Source organism: Asterias rubens, chromosome 3, assembly GCF_902459465.1.
Source record: "Asterias rubens chromosome 3, eAstRub1.3, whole genome shotgun sequence".
In the NCBI taxonomy this organism is placed as follows: Eukaryota; Metazoa; Echinodermata; class Asteroidea; order Forcipulatida; family Asteriidae; genus Asterias; species Asterias rubens.
Window position 1 is genome coordinate 21,536,349 of NC_047064.1, and position 20,689 is coordinate 21,557,037.

Sequence of the window (20,689 nt, forward strand, 5' to 3'; positions counted from 1 at the left end):
CGCCGTAGAAAGTTACTTGGTAAGAAGTTTATGGTGTGCAACATTTTGAGAAACGCCATTATTAGGAAATGTGGTAAGAGAAAGGGATTCTAAAATATTGCCATCTGAAAAACGTTTCTGCATGAAATCTTTCTCAGATTGTGTTTTCCGGTACGGATCTTCCTGCGTGGACATAACCGCTTCCGATTTTCGGTGATAGCTCAAAAACGCGACCACCTTTTGATGATTAAAATAATCAAACGGTAAAAAAAAAAGGATCTTATTAATCTTTAAATTTATTTTTAAAATGTGCACTGAGTTCCATGTGCCATCTTTTAAGAGGAACATCAATTCCGTGCCATCTTTTAAGAGGAATAGCAATTCCTACCTTCAGCTTCACTGAGTTTCTGCATTTCTATGTTTTCTTCCTTGTAGCCCTTTACCTAGAGTGGCGTTTAGCCACTACGTAATACACCAGATGGTGGACTGTACTTTTACGGAAGAAGAAGAAGAAGCCTTGTTTTGGGCGAACTTGCATAATTTTAAAACAAATTTTAAAAACATCATTGTTGCTATGGTTAATCAATAGGAAACTATTCAAATTAGAATTCGACGTAATCTAAAAATGTTGTTTGACTTGTGGCTTTAGTTTTCATTGTGGTCGGGTTTGATAATGTTTGTCATGTCGCGTTTAGCCCAGGCGGATGTATTGGGACATTCCTAGCTTTTAGAAGGTACCTTTTCAGTCCGCATTTATTTCTTGTTTTTATTTTAGATTTGTGACTCTGCATTCCATAATGACTGCCATGATGGACGTGTACCTAATCCTTTGAGTGAACAATGTGTGTTTGCTTTTGCTACGAGACAAGTTTTCCAACTAACTCCTTCTGTCAACTTGTCCCAATGAAAGCACATGTCTGCTTGTCAATCTAATAGACTTTGTGCCAAATCGTTTGTTTGGTATCCTGACGTTTTGCCAGGTTGTGTGATTTGCAAAAAAAACTACAATTATTGGCGTTTTTAACCGAAATAAAAATATAACCCTGCGACAAATCAAAATTGTTAATAGTGAAATCTGACTTGAAAATAGCCAAGGGTAATTCTAGATTTTGACAAATCTTACAATGTCAAAAATATCAATCTTTAACCATAATATACACGACATCATTTGTCTTGGTTGTTAACTTCAACAGCTTGCACCCGTCTTGTCGTTGCATAACAACTCGTCTCATTTGCGTAATTTAACACCCCAACCACTTATGAGGTCAATAAATTGAAAAACATCCTCACAATTTATCTACAGAAAACGTACAATTCCACATGAGTTATAATAATACTACGAATAATTAGAGATATAGTAATTTGATAGTGTATATTGATAGGAACAGATAGTTTATAAGTTCAAAGATTGCCCTTGGGAAGGGATTTTGGTAAAGAGTCATTCGTGAGAATAATGACCTCGATTTACAGACACTTATCATTCCAGAAATCCTCTTCAAATCTCACATTTTGATTGCCCAGCAATAAGTCAATATTTATATATTCGTCATAAACAACGATTTACAGAACACTCAAAACAAGACATTTCGTCATAGGTCTAAACGTCACTAGAAAAACCAAAATTGTTTTTCATTCTTCGACTGTTTAAAAGTAACCCAGGATGACATTTGAACTAACAAGATTTTTGAGCGATTTGAGGTGTATATAATGTTATAACTTTGAAGGGGAAACTTCGTCCTCAAATTCTCTTTAACCCATAAGGTTTTCACAAACTCTATTGGTACAAGCCTCTAAAACGACACTATGTACCCTAAAAATAAATGTTTTCCTTTATTTTATTTCGTAACAATTTGCAGGTGGAAGAACGGCCTAGACCTGCGGTCAGTTTGCCAAATGATTAGAATAAATAAGAAATATGACCTTAAAATGATTATCAAAATGATATAAGTTTGATATCAGATGAAATACTGTGTGTGTTGCAGACTGTGGCGGCGGTTAGCAAGCCGGTCTGTTTCGTTGTTGCAAGGGCACCAATGCATTTTCTCCTTCCTTCGTAAGGGCACCCTGTAAGGAACGTGTAAATTTCTACCGGATCATTTGAAGGGTACCAGGGGCACCTAGGGGCATGGAGGCAATCGCCTTCGTTGCCCCCATGAAGTATCAGGCCTGGGTTATAGACGTATTGACTAGTGAACGCGGCTTGCAAATGCTTGCAGTCTTGTCCAAATTAGAACGGGTTTAAGTCGCTGCTTGTTACGCGCTGTATTTACAGGTTATTATGAATGGACTAAATCGACCTCTACACTATGGGGGTGTCAACAACCAGCAGGCGTATAACTTCCTTGCCTCGGAGCAGACTCGACGCGCCAATTACGGATACCATTTCTCATTGAATCGTCTACGAAGACGGATTCTCCCGTGCTGGATTTAAATCCAAACTCAAAACCGAACAACAGTAGCGGATTTTAAATCTCCGTTGTTTGATCGACCACGAAGCCCAGTCAGACCCAAGGGGATTCCGGCTGAAGGAGAGACCCTGGGTATGAGACTCCTCAGACCCACCTGTAAAACTTGAACTTCCCCGTGGATTTGTTTTCACTCCTCCAGGAATGGAAAAACCCTGGCGTATATCTGCCGTGAGAATCGCGCCTTTTGTTGGCGAACCACTGGTGGAAACGTAATGAATGTTGTTACAACACTATGCCCTCAATTCAAAGCATTGTGACATGTTTTCTGGCTGGTTGGTCTAAACCCCGCCTCACTCGTTCCGTAACAACTTTGCCTTCGGTTTTTGGCGCTAACGAAGTGTGTGCGTGTCTGTCGGTGCTCTTTCAGTTCCAGCAGTGACACGCGAAATTGTCGTGTATACCTTTTTACCACATAGAGGAAGTTATGTCTATTTGACAGCCGTCAACTTTCATGTCTCGTAAAATGACAGACAGTTCTATTTCGCAATACAAGAAATGCTAAAAATAAATGAGTAGTTTTGTTGGATGAAAACCTGCCACTCCACGTCTGCATTTACTTGCTTACCGGCATAGTAATGGCCTGGTTTACCTGCATCCAGTTAAATGAATAGGCTTATTTTTATAATGCATGAAGCTGTACGTATATCTCACTGGGGACTAACTCTCCAAACTTGTACAAAAAAAACACTATACCCAAATACCCAAGGTTGTTTCCACAAATGTGCCTGCTTCATCATCAATAATGCAACATCTAAAGTTTCCTTTTGCTATGACGTAATTAATGTAAACCACGCCCACTCCATAGTGCGATGTCAGAAGCCCATTGAAAATTCATTGATCAATTTGTTTTCTTTAATTCATCGCAAGAAAAGTTTTTTAACGTCAGAGCCCTAGGACCCATTACACTTTTAAAAAAATCTGTTGAACTCAGTGTTAAATGGGAGACTATAATGACAATACAGTAGGTTTATGCTAGCTGTGAAGCCTGAAGATACTACAGCCTGCGTTTCATCATTCAGGGGAATCACTGTATTACGAATCGACTGGAAAGTGTCTGTCTGAGATGGCCATCATCAAGCTCTCAGAGTGACGGTTTGAATTAGGCGGGAAAGAAACTAATTTGAAAATGTCTTCATTGCCACGAGGAAACTTGGTTGTTATAACATTGTACTTAGTTCTGAGTGCACTCACAAACTTGGCTAACATTACTGAGATTGCCTCGGTGACAGCGACGTATTTGTCCAAACTGTTTTAAGTATGATGGCGTCGTGAGCGTGCATGACTTGGAATTGAAAGATACGATATAATACACCCATGAGAGCCACACCCAAAAGTCGCGCCAAATAGTTGATTTGTTTTTTTGGCGTTTATTTCTTTTAAGGCAACGTTAATGCTTTAGTTCTGAGGCACAGCGAAACTATTGGTCCAAACTGTTATAGTATTATGGTTTCATGAGAGTGTATGACTTGGAAGTGAGAGATATCATTATACAGTGCACTCATGGGCCAGGCCAAAAATGTCAATATTTTGTTTTGAGTTTAACTTGGGTACCTTTTTTTGTAACACAAAACACAATGTCCACAGATTTACATTAAACTTACACCGTTGGAAGATAATGATGGTAGAAAGCGTACCTTACAATATTGGTTGCTGAGGTGCTGTAGCTTTTGAGAAATGAGTAAAACAAAATTATGAAAACACGTTTTTACATGCTAAAATAATTTTCGTCTCATGATCACTGAGACGAAAATTATTGTCATGACATTGTTTTACTCATTTCTCAAAAACTACAGCACCTCAGCACGTAATATTTTCAGGGAAGCTTTCTATTGTATCATTATTTTCAAACTGTGTAAGATTAGTGTAAATCTGTGGACATTGTGGGGGTTTTTTAATACAAAAAGTACCTAGACCCTTAAGGGACAACGTTAAGGAAACTCGTTTCTAAGCAGACTCTGATGTTACAACACTAAACCTGTAAGGATCTCTGCATGACGTCAACACATTTTAACGACCCATAAATTGAGCTAATTGTTTTATTGCCCAAACTGAAATAATTTCCAGTTCTTATCATCAAACGACAGCATAGATCAGACCAATGTTGAGACGGATGAATGAATGAATGAATGAATGTGCGGTGTTTTAGTCAAATGTCATTTTTACGATTTCAAATGTCCTCGATCTTTGGACGCTGGTATGCATTCGAGTGTCCCACTTAGAATTTCTCAAGTCGTTATTCACTTCTTGACTACCCTGTAAATATAACAACTGTGTTTAATACACATTGGTTTCCCACGATGTTGAATATCTAGTGGTTCGAGCCAGTGGTTGGTATACTATCTAGTTTATAGGAGAATAAAAACAACTTCCAAACATGTTTGATAAGGACAGCTAGCGCCAGTTTGGCGGTTTCGTGTCACCCTGGAAATTAAAGTTCATAAAAGGAACTTCGTTTAACTCAATTGTTCAAGACTTGTTTTTGTGGGAGCAGACTGACCTACAAAACTCAAAGTCAAAGCATAGGCCCTCTACGTGAAATAATGCTGAAATATTGTCATATGCATTGTCATATATTGCTATAATGACCAACTGCCAATGTGCCATTTAATCTGACGTTTTTACAGACGCAGCTGCGAACCAGCTTTTTTAAAATTAGCTTTAATATGTCTTTATTATATAGTTAAAGGATGAAAATAAATCGCACATATTTCAAGGGCAGTCGAGCCTCAAATTCTACAACAGGGGAGCTTGTTGAGAAAAAACAAGTGCCATGGTTTGTTTGCCCGGTGTCCATGCCCAAAATACATCGCCCGTGCATGAACTCATTTGGCCGGGCAAACCACCGTCTCGTCCCGGTGTGTGTGTCTAACCACCACGGTCTAACGTTGTTTGAACAATGACCAAGGGAAAAAAACTCCAATTCATTGACCAGAAAGGGTACAAAATTACTCTTTTGTGACTCAATATAAGCCCTCGATTGAGAACAATTATCGAGTAAGTGCCGATGTAAGGTGTTAGGGTCGACTACGGAAGGGTAATAGGGCGTTGTTATTGTTTGGGAAAAGTAACGGTTGCCTGCCAAAAACTTCAGACCAAAAACCAAGACAAGTGACTGAGAGAGTGTACCCATCAGGTTCAGGTTGAATTACATGGCTGTGCTAAACGGTACTTAGGGGTTAAGTAATGTTAGGGTTGATCATTAATTATGCTGGACGTAGCTGCAGGTCTCTATTGATCTGGTTAAAGACTGGCACGTTTGGTAATTGTCAAAGACCAGTATTCTCACTTGGTGTATCCCGACATATAGGGGGCCTTCATAAAATAACAAATCTATGAGAAATTAGGACTCATAATGCAAAGAAGGTCATATTTCTTCAGGCCTGGTGTTTTAATATTTGAGTGAGAAATTACCTCTTTCTAAGAAAACTATATTACTTCCGAAGGAGCCGTTTCTCATGCTAACAAATATATTTTAGTAATTACCAATAGTGGTGTCCAGTGCCTTTAAAGAACCACCGAACACAGTGACAAAGCTTTGATGTACCTAAACTGCAGTTTTAATCATGGACCGAAACTGCGTGTCCACGTTTTACACTTCAAAATGTCCGGCGAAGCTGGAACTATTTTAGCTGACAGGGTTTGTCGTAGGTCAGTTTAGAGACCAAAGTCCAAGCTATGGTTAGTTCAGTTCAGTTGCTTCCGCACAACATTGCTTCATGACAATGTAGGAAGAATTGTGACCTTCCACTGGCCTTAACAAAACGTTCTAGACAAACATGACTATAAGTAGGTTTTAACAACTCGAACAACCAAACGAAAACGGCAATCATTTTACTCTGAAATCTGCAGAAGTTTTAACTTCATCACAAACTAGAACGGGGTATTTTCTTCACACAATACACCCTTCTCTGTATTTATGTACGCCATGTTCGTATCCATTGACTTGACAAGACAATAAAAGAAAAACTGTGTGCATAAACTGGAATTTGGGTCACACGAGACTGTTAAAACTACACCTTTACTCCAGTTTTGGGTCTATTGTAAACCATATGCATTTTGCATCTGCAGCCTGGCATTTAGTCAGGGTTGCGGAACGGTAACTTCAGAAGTTCAGTTGAAATTGTGTGTTTAGTTTTCCAGACTTTTTTTTAAATGTAAGTTTCTTAAGCTGTGAGTGAAGAGTTAGAAAGACTATTGAATTTGAGAACATGGTTTTAATTAACATGTTTTGGCTAGTTCCGACCTGTCTGAAAATACTTTTCAACTTCTCATGACGTTGTCTTCAGCACATCCTTGTAAAACGTCTCGTCTTTTTTAACTTTTATGAATGACTGAATTGATCATAATTTTACTTCAACTTGGCATTCAAGCAATGATAAAGTGTATCAGCTCATTGCATCACTGGCCCAACAAGATCCACGGTTCATCTGGGATTTTAAATTTTATGGATATCTATTTTTAACCCAGTCAAACATCTCCTCCCAGACACCCAGATGGTAAAATGTCCTTCTTTGTTAATGATGTCTACTGATTACTCAACTTCGATGATTGTTGTTAAAAGTTAAAACACACACCTCCGCTTCTATTTGTTCCCCTTAATGTTTAGTGAAACCGTTGCGTACACCAAGGTCCACTAATCTTGTGTTTTCAGAGCCCAAACCACCAGCAGGGTTTGAACAATGCAAGAGGATTCCAAAAGCTGGGAAAATATTTTCACTTCATTTCCATACCCTCGTGCTAATGCAAAGAGTGTTGAGTAGTGATCGCTTAGGCAAACTATTCAAGGGCTATGGCGACGCGCAGGCGGGTAGGTGCAACTCGGTAACAAAGAGAACCAAACTCCCAACCCGTCTCTCATCTGAAGCCAGCGCTCCAAAACCACCAACTCATGTGAGAATTTTTCAAGGCATTTTTGTTCTACCTTGATCTAACAGAAAACTTATTTGCTAAACCTTAATCTTATTTTTACAAGAAATCCATTTAGCGAGTTGTTAAGCAATGCTGTTTGTATCTTGAAAGTTGTAGCTTGTGGACGGGGTGCACTAAGTACACAACGTGCATTTTTCTCTCTCTCTCTGCGGTCGTTTGTTTGATGATAGAGTCAACAGTGTACACAGTCCTGAACCGGTCACCAAGTATAGACTTTATATATAACATATTAACACTTTAGTAAAACAGGACTGTATTTGTTCCGCAGGCTGAATCATGGTGATAACACGTTAAATGTCCTCCACGTTGCTAGAGATTGAAATCAATTTAACAAAAATATCCACAACTATATTTCCTCAATCTAAAATACATCAAAAACAACTTTCATTTTGTTAAAAAATGTCGAAAGACTTTTAATAAAATGATACTGAATCAAATTACAACCTGATTTTGAGTGTGTGGTAGGCCTATACCACGTGATGACATATGACCATAATCAGTAGTTTGTTGAACTCTATCATTTCGCACATGACATTACATGTGGTATTGCGCCCGAACCGACCATGTCTATACATACACAACGTCAATATTAATGTCAGGTATAAAAAACAGGAGCTCGTTTTGCTGTATCGTCTTCAAAACAGTTATAAAGGTCGAAATAATCAAATATTCGTTTCCAACTTATGTCAGAAAGTGAGTTTGGACACAAATTTAAGGTTTACCTTTGACATTCGCCTGTCGGCCCCGGTTCCTTCTTCATCCTTGTACAGTATATCAGCATTGTTATTCTGGGGCAGAAGTTCATCAAAGTTGGGGTCATCACTTCTGATTCTCCCCTCCGGAGGCCCGCTTGCCCCCAGGGTATTCTCTGACACGTTGGGCACCCGTTGGCGAAACTGCAGCGGGGTTGATTGGCGAGGTCCTTTTGACTGCTTACTTGATCTCCCTGTACAGGCCTGGGTGCTCCTCAACAGGAGGCAAGGAAGCAGGAAGAAGAGGATTGGTAGGAACAGAGAGTGACGTATCATTGTGCCAGCTTTTCACAATTCCTGTAATGTGTCATTGGATAACGCACTCTCTGGATAATCTGTTGCTAGTTGTTTTACGGTAACTGTTGGTAGAGTGGCGCCATATCTCTTTGCTTGATGGTTAACAGTGTCATTATAGTTACATCAGCTGGTAGGTGCGATACCTTAGCGTTGAGTTTAGCCACTGTGTCAGAGAGACCCAAAGTTAACTCTTCTTTAAGAAAAAACAAGTATCTCAAACTTTCCAGTTGTTAGAGTCTCGAGATGGACTGTGTTCTGTTAGAGATGAGATCGGTAGATGGTGAGGCGAGACATTCGCATTCAGGTCGGACTCCAAACAGGTATGGTAGGTTAGATTATGAGGCGTTACCTTTAACGGGCCTGGTGTAGTAGAAGACCAAATCAGTGCAATTGACACGTCGAAGATCAATGCACAGTGTACACAACACCGACGGCTCGGCACAGGCCGGCCTCTCATTGGCCAATCGTCTGGCATGACAGGCTCACCAACATGTGTGTCCAAAGGCCGGGTTGTCGATTGTTTGAGGTTAGTTGACTTTACTCCAGTGTGTGCTTGAGCGGGAGCAGGCTGGGAGACCGATGTGACTGAAGTCCAAGTCTACGTCACATTGGTGAGGATGCCACTAAGATCGTCCGGTAGATTTGTTCCTCAGCTTTAAATACAAAACTTGCCTCAAAGAGTACACGATGGAGTGTTTTTCGATTCCTGTTAGATCATTACAAGTAGGATTTGAAACTTGGCATGATGGGAATCCAATCTACAAGTTAGATTTGATGTAACACCATGTTCAACTTTGTATGGTGGATATACAATCTAGTAAGGTTTGATGTGATACCATGTAGGCCTACATCAGTAGGATTTGAAACTTTGCGTGGTGCAGTGGCACCATGTGAATGCGTAAGATTTGAAACTTTCCCTGGTTGAGATACAATCTAGTAAGGTTTACAGTTACACCATTTGCATGAGTAGGATTTGAAACTTTGCATGGTGGAGACACAATCAAGTAAGTTTTACGAAGATACCGTGTACAACAACGCTCTTATGGGTCTGGTGGTTCTAAGAAGAACCGGTAACTTAACTACTCGACGTTTTCACCAGTTTGCTCACAGATCGTTACAAATTTACACCACTTTGATTCCCATGGCAACTCCAACACCAACATACAATTTTACAAAAACGGCAAATCTCGCGGGTGTTGTCTCTGGGCAGTCGAGACTTATACTTCCGTTGCAGATAAATAAATGAAACGATTCCACCAGGAAACAAACATCCACAACCTTAAATCCAACAACGTCGAGATTTCCCCCCAAGATGTCTCGTTGAGTTGTGAGTGATCTTCAAAGTGGGCGATGTAATACGACAAGACTTCTTTAAGTTGATTCAACAATCTCTCTCCCGCTCTCTCTCTCTCCACCCACGTCAAAATTCCTTGTTAACACCGACTCTTTTAGCTCTTATCATGTGTTTTGTAGACTGTCGATGTTGTCTTTTGGAGACATGAATGAAAACTCCAAGTGATAAAAGACACAGAGTTTTCTGCTTGCAGAAATCTATCCTTTTCTGAAACTCTGCAACGAAAAAAAAAATAATAAAACAGAATATTGAGCAAGAGTATTTTTTTGTTTACGCAACAATTGATTAGACCAAGGGTTGTCATGGCTTTTTCCCCTTCCAATATTTCAACAAAACTCATGGACGCCCACTGAAAAAGGGATTCTGACGAATTACCACAATTGGTTTGACAAGTAATCAAATTGAATGTCTGAAAACAATTTCTTTTTACAAAAATACAGAAAAAATAGATTCACGGACAAAAAGAAAGCGAGTTCAAGAAAAGGGCAAGTGGATAAATGATACTGGGCAGTTTTTTCTCTTTCTGTTTTGAAAATCTCTGTAAAGCACCCTATTGGTCAAGCCCAAGAAACTAAAGCCACTGATTGGTCAAGTCCAATAACCTAAAGCTTTCGTGCTGGTCAGTCTCAATATATACAGCCCCCTATTGGTCAAGCCAATACTTTGTCCAGATTTAGTTTTCTCGAATTTTTTGAGGGAAAATTTAAACATATTTGTTCCCTACAGTATGAACTTAATAGCATTCAGACTCAAATAAAACAAGAGGTTTTTAATCTTTACCAATCCTGTATAATACCTTAAACAAATACATGGGTAATATGAAAGGCAACCAATGGGGGTAAAACCAATGATATATGCCTACATTAATTGATTGATTTCTATTTTTTTATTCCAAAAGGAACATACCCCACCACCCTGGGGAAGGGTTACAACAATATATACAATATACCAACTGTAGTTTACATCATCACGGAGGAGTTAGCAAAAGCCTCATTGTTTAATCATAAACTAGTTATTTTGAACATTGTTAAATACAACTAACTTAGCAGACATACAATACTTGTTAAAGCAATGTACAGTACCCTTTTCTCGAGGAGTCATCACAAAATTAAGTAATAACACGTTCACGTTATCTTGTAATGTGACTTCAGCGTCTTGACTCACTGGTCGAAAGAGTTTCAATATTCTCGAATCAAAATGTTTTGTCTTTGGACTAGCATTAATTGATTTGCTGACATAGTTATGTGATCTTTGACTGTATATGCCGTAACTTATGGCGGTTATCTTAATTGGATGCTAAAAAAATAATGGAAAGTTGATATTTTTCGTAAAAGCTGAGACGAAATTGAGAAGAATAAAAACAATATTTCAATTTGTGTATTAATTTGGGGTAAAACATTTTGTTTTTTTGCTTTATGTCTAGTGAGATGTCATTGTTTCCCAACATTTTGTTTCAACTTGTAAGAAAATGTTTTCTTTAAATTTAATTAAATAGGTCAAATTAAAGATATCACAAGATTTGTCCATAACATTTTTAATATCTTCGACCACTGTATTTAAAAACACATCAGAAATAAATAGCAACAAAGATTGGTGGATTTTATTGTATGGTTGGTTACGGAATGTTTTTAAAATACTGATGCCAAAAATACACATTGATGAAATGCCTGTTCTCGTATAATCGCCGTATTCTGTTTTAATGTTTGATTGTCTGTTATTTGGCAATGTGACTACTGACGTTTAACTGCTTTCAATTTTGTCTGACGAGCGGCATAACTATTATGAGAGGGGCACGGGTGTCGGCACGCCCCACTTGATGTCCATGCCCCCATTTGAAATATTGACTTATTTTAAATTACCAGGGGTAATTGCGCGCTACAGTGCTGTTATCACTCATGTCAGGTTTTCTCTGACAAAGTAGTAAATGGCACCAAGAGGGTTGACAAAGTGCCTTTATAAAGAAAAATGCAAATGGAAACTAGTTTTATTAAGCCAGAAGTGATGATTTTTTTTTTTCACGATTTCGGGCACAAATCGCGAATATTTACGTGAATATTTGCGATTTTGGCATATATCGTGAATATTTACGTAAATATTTGCGTTTGGTCACAAATCGCAAATATTTCGTGAATATTTGCGATTTAGGGCAAATTCCTTGAATATTGACGTCAATATTCACGTAAAATATATATATGTTCAATGTCCCTTCAGGGCCATCATACGCATCCCTTGTGCCCCCCTCAAAGGAACCATTGTTTCGGCTCGTCTTGTCTTGTTTCGTGTTTTGTGGGGTTTTGCAACAATAAAGGTACAACCGGACACGCTGATATCTGGGTAGGTTGAGTCGAAAGAGCAAAACATCCGTAACTTAGGTAGTCACCTTTAAGTTCAATACTTTTTGGCATGAAAGTGAAATCCAAAGCTATCTGTCAGTCAAATTAGTCGTTTATCTAGCGGAATAAATTGTGCATCATAAGGAGAGGTACAGAATCAATGGTGTGGAAAACAGGCTATACATCACAGAAGCCTGGAAATGATTGGCAGATCTGTAGAAGTGTGAACTTGACCATGAACGGTGTTCCGGTAAACCTCTTCTTTGTCCATTTTGGAGATTTCATCTGTCGATTATGCTGCCAGAATTGTATCAAAAAGCTGACAATGAGTGTTGTTGAAGGCACCCCATAATGATGTGTTTACAACCTACGTAGGGGGACTGGTGGTGGGGGGGGGGGGGGGGGGGGTAAGGAGTGGTGGTAGGGATTGTTGTTCATTGCATATCAGCCTGTCATTACGACCAGTGACTATACCGAGTAAAAGGTTTGTTATTGTGCGTATGTCACTCCGCATTATGGTGATATATAAAGGGAAACATTAGTTCGACATGGCTTTAAACAAAATTACGAAAGGCATTTCTAACGGAAGCCACATGAGTACAAAAATCTCAAACTTATCGTGTAGGCTACGTAGGCTACACGATGTAAGTTCAAAATTACCATGTACATACACGATAAATTTGGATTTATCGTGTACGTACAGAAAGTTTTTTGTTTGAACCATTGGCATGTTTCCGGGCATTGGGATCAGATTGCTAAGTTGTATGGTATCTCTCCACACAGTACACCTTTGTGACCTATGAACCTGGTTCGGACCCCACCATGCAGATTCAATGGGTAACTGTTTTCCTCCCGCGTCTTAAACGGTACATCTCCAAACAGAGCCTACACAGGATCTAGGAGGGGGTGGTTGTATCTGTCATTTGCAAGACACAGGGCTTAAATATAAACATTGTAAATAAACAAATAAATACATAGTAGTGGAATTTAAAGTTAGCCTTGGTGCTATTGCACTGTGGTCAGACGTTTTTGCGAGACAAAACTGAGTAAGTTGCTTCCATTGAGTCTAGTAGGTCATACCTTATTACTTACACGATTGTACCGATGTTAGTCTATATTATCACAACCTAACGTCCTCAGTTAGCCTCGATTTCGTCACACACTTTGACGATTTGCATTGGTCGATTTTTTACATTGGCACATTGCACTGATTTACATGATTATTCATATATTATGCAGGACATTATTTTATACGTTAGAAAAGAGAGGGCGCCCTTTCCTTTCTTGTCACCGATGCTGCTATTTTACTGTCATGATTTATTTCTGCTGGCAATCTAGACCGGACCCCTGTTTGTTTTTATCCACATGTCTTTATCCGCATTGTGGAGCAAAAGAGGTTTTTTGAAGTACGCCCTCTCTGGAAACGGTTCCAAGAGTATAATAGAGATGTGAACAGACCATTGCTCTCAGTTAGTTAGTTCTCAAATGGCAGAGTTTTATTATAGCGTCCCAAACGGACGGGAAAGGGTGTGCGAGAAAACGACAGCTCAAAACCTATCCAAAGCCTGGCGCTGTGTCGCATCTCTGCTAAAAATTACTCAACAAGTCAAGAATTATGTTAAGACAGTGTATCAATGTGATACGCCTGCGCAGATTGTCTCCATAAACACTGCCTTCAATCTCTATTGGGTGTGACGTAGCGTCGTGACGTAGCATCCAGCAAAATACAGTTTGCAACAAATTCATCAATGGATGCTCGTCAACAATTTACGTCTCCCGAGAGAGATGTCATTTCAATTACGACAGGCAAAGAATACCATGATTGTAGTGATGTCATTGATCACATACGTCTATGGGTACATTCACTCTAGATTCTTAACTAAACGCATACCGATTGATTTATTGTATCACTGCCGAGGTGGTTTACGCAAAGCTGTCACCGGACCCAACGCGATCCGTTTTAGGGTTGAATCAAGTATTATGTTTCCAATGCATTCGTTCTACAACGATTTTATTAGTTAATGGTTGAAGTTGGAGTGTTTTTTTTTTCTTTTTCGAAAATGTAAATTTATTAAGCCGTTGTCTTACTCCTTTTACACAGGAGTCACATCGAGTCCCACTCTATAGTAAATTATCCTTAAACAAATCCTTTTACACGAATTACAATAAAATAGTGTATGAAAAGCATAGCTTACGTCACTGCTTAATCACACCTCTTTTGTACGCTTTTCAAGTTGTAAAATTAAAACCCCGATTAGCAAAAAAGAATCAAACAAAAGCTTACATTTATCAAATTAGTGCTATTACTTGAGTTTGTCTAATTAAAAATGTATGATTCATAATACGCACATGATCACTTGCCTTGCTTATGCAGGTCAAAGTTTACACATTCATGCACAAAGGTTCTTATGTGAATGATGTTCAGCCTTAACGCGATGATATCTTCAGGCAAGTACTGCGTGAATGGCATCAAGTGACAATAATATAAATAAAACCTCTGTAATTACTTTAATCGGTTCTGGAGGGACAGAAATCCGGCATTTTTACAATTCAATCCCGTCGACGCCTTGCATACCAAATAAATAAAGGCAAGTGCTTGCATAAAAGTGTAATCTTTTTTATCAGTGTAATTTTGTGTGTAAAAAGTAAACAAATTTCTGCTGTTATTACCCAAAACCCTACTTTTATAACAAGAACAAATACTGGAGACTTTGAAATGTTCCAATTTTTCATCTTTTAACCGAACCCTACCTTTTTCTACTACATAATGACTTCAATTCAACAGTCGTGGAATTTATAGTTCAAGTTACCACAACATAGATCCTTTAAAATTGCATATTTGAAGTAGGCTACTATCGAAAGTATGTTTAATTTTAAAGATTTTAATCGCTTGAGTAAAACGAACTGAACAGGTTAGATTAAAATGGTGTGCTGAATTTGCTTAACGATTCAATTGCTGTTATTAGGCCTTGAGGTCACACCATTACTTGTGATGATTCACGCCACATTTGCATTGACAAGAAGTACTCATCATCCAATCTCCATACTAATTATTTCATTTATTTCATTAACACATTTATTGTTTATTTCCTGAAGTCAATTCAAAATGTTCCTTCATTATGGAGTCATTAATGCTGTCAGCTAAAAAAAAAGCTCTAACGGGATCACGTGTTATGTAGTATTACTCACCACTTCGCGCCAAACGCTGACATCTGAACTTGTCACCACACAACGTGGGCGCCAATGACAGTGATGACGTCACTGAGATACTCCCAATCACTTAAAAGTCCTTTTCGTCGTTAACTAATAATCTATGCATAATCTCAATCTCGAAAATTAGGACAGAAGCCTTCACACTGTATTTGCCATTGCACGAGACGATTTCTAAAGAGGTGGTTTATTGGTTAACTTGACCTTAATGCGTTTTGTATAATAGTCGAAGGTAAGACAATATGAGCATGTCGCACTTTACAAAGCACTCCCGCCCCTTAAGCGTGATCAGACTCTATGCCTGCCGGGAACGACCACGCTATGAATGTTCATACACACCATCGCCTATTCTTCTTGGTCTGAATTAGCCATTGATGAACCTCTAAACATAGGTTTTCGATTACCATTTTTGATGGTTCCGGAAGCCCCATAGCGATGCACATGCACACCCGTGTAGCTTATATAAACGGGTATTAACTGTGTGCTGTAAAATTATTAAAGGGAATGTATACATTTGGGTTTTGGAATCGCTCGATTGTTTTAATCCCGTATTAACGTAGATGTATACAAACAAAAATAACTTGTTAAAAATTAATTTCAAAAGGTGGTTGCGTTTTGGAGATATCGTCCAAAATCAGGAGTGGATGAATTTATCTCAGAATCAAATTTTAGGACATAAAAACTGATATATTTTACTGACCAAATTGCTTTGAAATGAAATGTTTCTCAAAATGCTTTCGTACTATCAAAAGCTGCAGTATATAGGCCTAAGTCACATCCATAACAAAGCATTTATATATATTTCAAATATAAAGAGTGGCACTGTAAAACTGACAGACTTTTTACATAATTTCAACATTTCTATTGCGGTTTTCATTCGTTAAAAAAACATATCGACTTTGCGTTTGAGATACAACATTAACGTCGTGGTATCTTTAAAACATAACCCTATACAACACGTGCTGAAATTGTTTCAAAAGAATCAACAGAAAAGAAATTAATCTAGAACTTAAAATGACATTAGTCTAACTACAGAGATTCCTGTTTTGTAATCCCAACCAAAGAAACAGTGATGGCTCCGATAGGCCATGACAGAGAGACCATAGAAACAGGGATGACTCCGATAGTCCGCTACAGAAAGAGAGAAATCCAACTGTCTCCACAGCTCTTAAAAATTGTCTGCGTTTCGACAAAAAGTCGACTAGGATGCCCTCAGATTCACCCGCTCGCCGGATTGAATGCATTACTAACCCTCATTCATTTACATCCGGGAAAGCCTCACACACAACAAACTTTTTTCCCAGGCAATTTCACCTCTACATTTCACCCTTATGTTGCCGCCAGAGGATGAAGAGAAGAAAAAGAAATTGCATTTTAAATTCTGAAAACGGAGATGCTAATTATGTTCTTAATACGGACTGTTTGTAATGACTGAATGTCCATCACTAGTCCCCCTTTTAGATCCCCCAACTGGAGGACCAGGCACCGCCGTAATAATGCGCGCTAGTACGGGTCATCTGCCTCTAGCTTCTACCCCTCGAGTAGAGCGAAGGAAGCGTGCTAGATGATTGAAATGTTCAGACAGGACTAGACGGGTTGGATATTATACAGAAAATAGGTTAGTTTGGCTCGGGGAAAAAGACTATACGAGTCCTTCTATACTGGTCCAAATTTCAGATGCCCCCCCCCCCCAAGTTACACGATTGAGATCACGGACGATTTTTTTAAATTACAAAAGACATCGCGGCAGAAGGTCACACGGGCCTAGAAATTCATCATTGAGAAAGGGCAAGGCCATTTTCATTTTGCATGGGCACTTGGCATTGGAAAGATTTACAGTGTATAGAAATGTTTTCAAGGGGCACCGAGGCCAGGACATGGGGCAACGGAGGTCATTAAATTATGAAAGACACTCTGACGTGGTAACACAGGCCTGGAATTTCATTATAACAAGGGCAAGGCCATTTTCATTTAGCAGGGCACTTTCATTGGAAATGTTTTAAATTGTATAGGAAAATTTAGAAGGGGCACCAAGGCCAGGACCAGGGGGCAACGGAGACCATGGCTTGTGTGGCCTTCGTTTAATTCCAGGCCTAGCCACATGCTTTTAAGGAACTTGACACCTTTGGTATTATTGTCAAAGATTAGTATTTCCACTCGGTGTATCCCGATATAGGCATAAAATAAGAAAATCTGTGAAAATTTTTACTCAATAGGAGACTTTCCAACGCTAGGTGGCAGCAGACATACCGGGTAAATTTCCATTGTTTACGTAGTTCTGAACATGCGCATAATTCTGAGAACAATGGATTTACCCGGTAAGTCTGCTGCCCTCTATCGTCCCAGAAAGTCTCCCATTGGTCATGAAAGTTGCAAGAGAATAATGAAAGGAAAATCACCCTTGTTGCACAACCTTGTGTGCTTTTGGATGCCTAATAAAATGCTTCAGGCTTTCTAGACTTTTGAGTGAGTAATGTTTTATTCTGTAGACAGCTCTCCATTGCTCGTTAATGAGTAAATTTTTATGCTTATAGTTTTTATTTTGTTTATTTTAGTAATCACCAGTAGTGTCCAGTGCCTTTAATACAAGGTGAAAAGGTCGGGAAAGTATAGGCAATCTAGGCCTCATTTTTTTTGTCAACTTTTTTGCAAAATGATTTTTTTTCTTTCTTGGGGTGCCTCTATTAATAAAGTCACATGTTTCTTTATTAATGCGGGACGGGACTTTGGTTTTCCTAACGTGCCGATCCACGTATACGATGAAAGTGTGTTTCTCTTTTTACGAGGATCGTGTTTTTGCATTTTTACCGCGTACCCTGGTGGTATAAAATATGACATAGATAGAGAGATAGATGGGGGGTGGGGGGGGAGGGGGTCTAAGATCCGGTGGTTATCAACCTCCATCTTCACCAGTCTCATTTCAAACTCACCAAGGACACTTTGCGAGAAAGTTCTTCTCGACATCAGGACAAACAATTAATAGATATCCTAATCTTTCATATCAAATCAAATTAATCATTATTATAAGGTGTAAAATAAAATACAAGGTAACTGATTATGTAACTTTATATAAACGTTTTATGCTACATTTTGTGGAGCGGTTGAACATTATCATAAATTGCTACCAAATAAATCCACTAATCCACCTAATTTAAATTTTTCAGAAAATAATTTACGGTTTGGTTTGCACAACGAAGCAATCTTTAAAGGTTAGTTGGGATCATAGACCCTTAATTTCATTACTAATATTTATTATCAGTGTGTTTCAGTTTGCAAACACTATGTGGATGATATAGTGTCATGGCTGAGCGGTTAAGAGCACCGGATTCAAGCACTGGTGTTTGATCAGCAGGGTGTGGGTTCGGATCCCGGTCGTGACACTTGCTACATAAATTGGGGAGGTAGTGCTTTCTGCTTTCTGCTCTACCGGCCAGGCATGAATTGATGATACCCAAGCCTACATTCGTATGGACTGTGAAAGGGGTAACCCTGTTTCAGCCCTAGGAGTAGGTGGCAACGACCTCTGGGATAAAATAATTGTAGCCCACACCTTGAAGTGGCCTTCAGGCCTTGTGTGTCAGGCGACTTGCATAAAAAAAAAATAAAAAAAAAATAGCTGTATAAATATCTTTTATTTGAGAACTTGTCTTGCTATATGTATAAAAGTAGTGTCATGAATTCCGAAAAGTACTCTGCGACAGTATAATATATGGGAATACAAGTTGTCAAAGAATAACTTCACACTAGACAATTTACAAACAGATCTGAATATACTGATACATCACCATGCAATCCTTCAAAATATAAATAACTGCGTCGACCAAAAATAGAACATCCCGTTTATAAACGTACACAGCAGAGAGTTCAAAACTGGGGTAGAGGTTGTCATGTCATCAACAGGCGTCTATAATCAGCATAAAAAAGCTGATGGACTGTACAAGTCCAATTCTAAATTACAGGGTGATAAAACAGTGACGTCATTATTAGGTTCTTTTGAGAGTATAAGTAAATAATAAACGTCAAATGCATTCTGCTCTGAATAATAATCATAAAACTATTGAAAGACGATGATCTCTACTCTTTTTTTCTATAATTAGTTTAATTGCCCTGGTTTATAAAAATTGCAACGAGTACCGAGGAAGATGGCTGCAATTAAAATGAATTAGCTCCACAGGAAACTTGATACTCATCTCGGATGTACTTTCATTTATTTGGTTTCAATGGATGCAATTATTTCTCGCAGCAAAAGATGGCCGTTCTAGAAATTGCTTTTGACTCTTGATTTCATTATAATATTTTTGAAGTCCTTGTATTAACAGTTGACAACATAAATTAGACAGTTTTAGGCATGGGTGCCGCTTACGTGCGCGTAAGAGAAAGCCAACAGCTACAGGCAACGTGTGGTATTCAGTAAAACTCATTATGAATATTCACGTAAACGTTTACCTCTGTCAATTCACACTTAGACCAGTCAATATAAGGCTCACTCTCCTACTCCTTGTCAAAAAAAATACCCGGTAACCGATATTGTTTTTACCTATAGAATATATGTATTGAACATAATCCTACTCTAGAAAAATGCATAAGTTCTAGTTAAACACAAAACATGAATATATTGAAACTAAAAGTAACGCAATCGCCAATAGGCACCATTCTGCTATCTTCCATAGATGACTTTTGAATCCTGGCTTCCTTGGCGCATACATTCCGGTATGGTGCAGTACAAACCACGTGGCGCCAGCGTAGTTTTAAAAAACACACGCTGCAAACCGAAGTCATTGATGCAAAATGAGCCACAATATTCGATTCGTCAGAGATAAGGACACAGTGATTCACAACAATAGATAATTGCACTTACCTAGTGAGTAGATAGTTTGAAGTAGCCAGCACACGAGATCCCGATTCCATAGGGCGGACAGGTGAGAAAATACGGGGGCGAGAGGATTACGTCCAAAGCATCGTTGTCCGGCTCAGTCAGGAGTAGATGACGGAATTCCCGACCGTAGCTTGCCACCAAACACGCCCACGATGTCATAATCGGGGGCACTGGCTGGGAGCAGCCAGACCAGCTAGCGCCATCCCTATATCCCTTCCGTCTCTCACGAGACTGATGCGCGAGACTCCATCCCCCTAAGCCCCATGCCAGCCAATGATCTTGTTTATTTTCCCCCGTGTAGAATATCCCCTTCCTTTTATAGTGTATCTTGTATCGCTGAGAGATACAACCCGAATTAAACCGCTGTGGCTGGTTATTGAATGACTACCATTTTTTTTTATGCACCGTGTGTTCAGGAAACCCTTTCGTCATCAGTGATAAAAGTTACGCACGTTGCGGCTTAAAAACCGTTGCGGAGGCGGTGCATAAAT

The 20,689-nt window shown here is 39.0% G+C and overlaps 1 protein-coding gene across 1 annotated transcript in view; it reads right to left on the minus strand.

Annotated features, from left to right (window-relative positions):
* Window positions 1-20,442, minus strand: part of LOC117288384 (indian hedgehog protein-like) — a 31,165-nt gene extending 10,723 nt beyond the window's left edge. Inside the window, exons 1-2 of the mRNA XM_033769227.1 lie at window positions 20,181-20,442; window positions 8,099-9,994 (exon numbers count right to left, since the gene is read on the minus strand). Coding sequence (XP_033625118.1) covers window positions 8,099-8,404 — 306 coding nt within the window. The 5' untranslated portion in view covers window positions 8,405-9,994; window positions 20,181-20,442. The remainder of the gene's footprint in view (window positions 1-8,098; window positions 9,995-20,180) is intronic.
* Window positions 20,443-20,689: the final 247 nt, after the last annotated feature.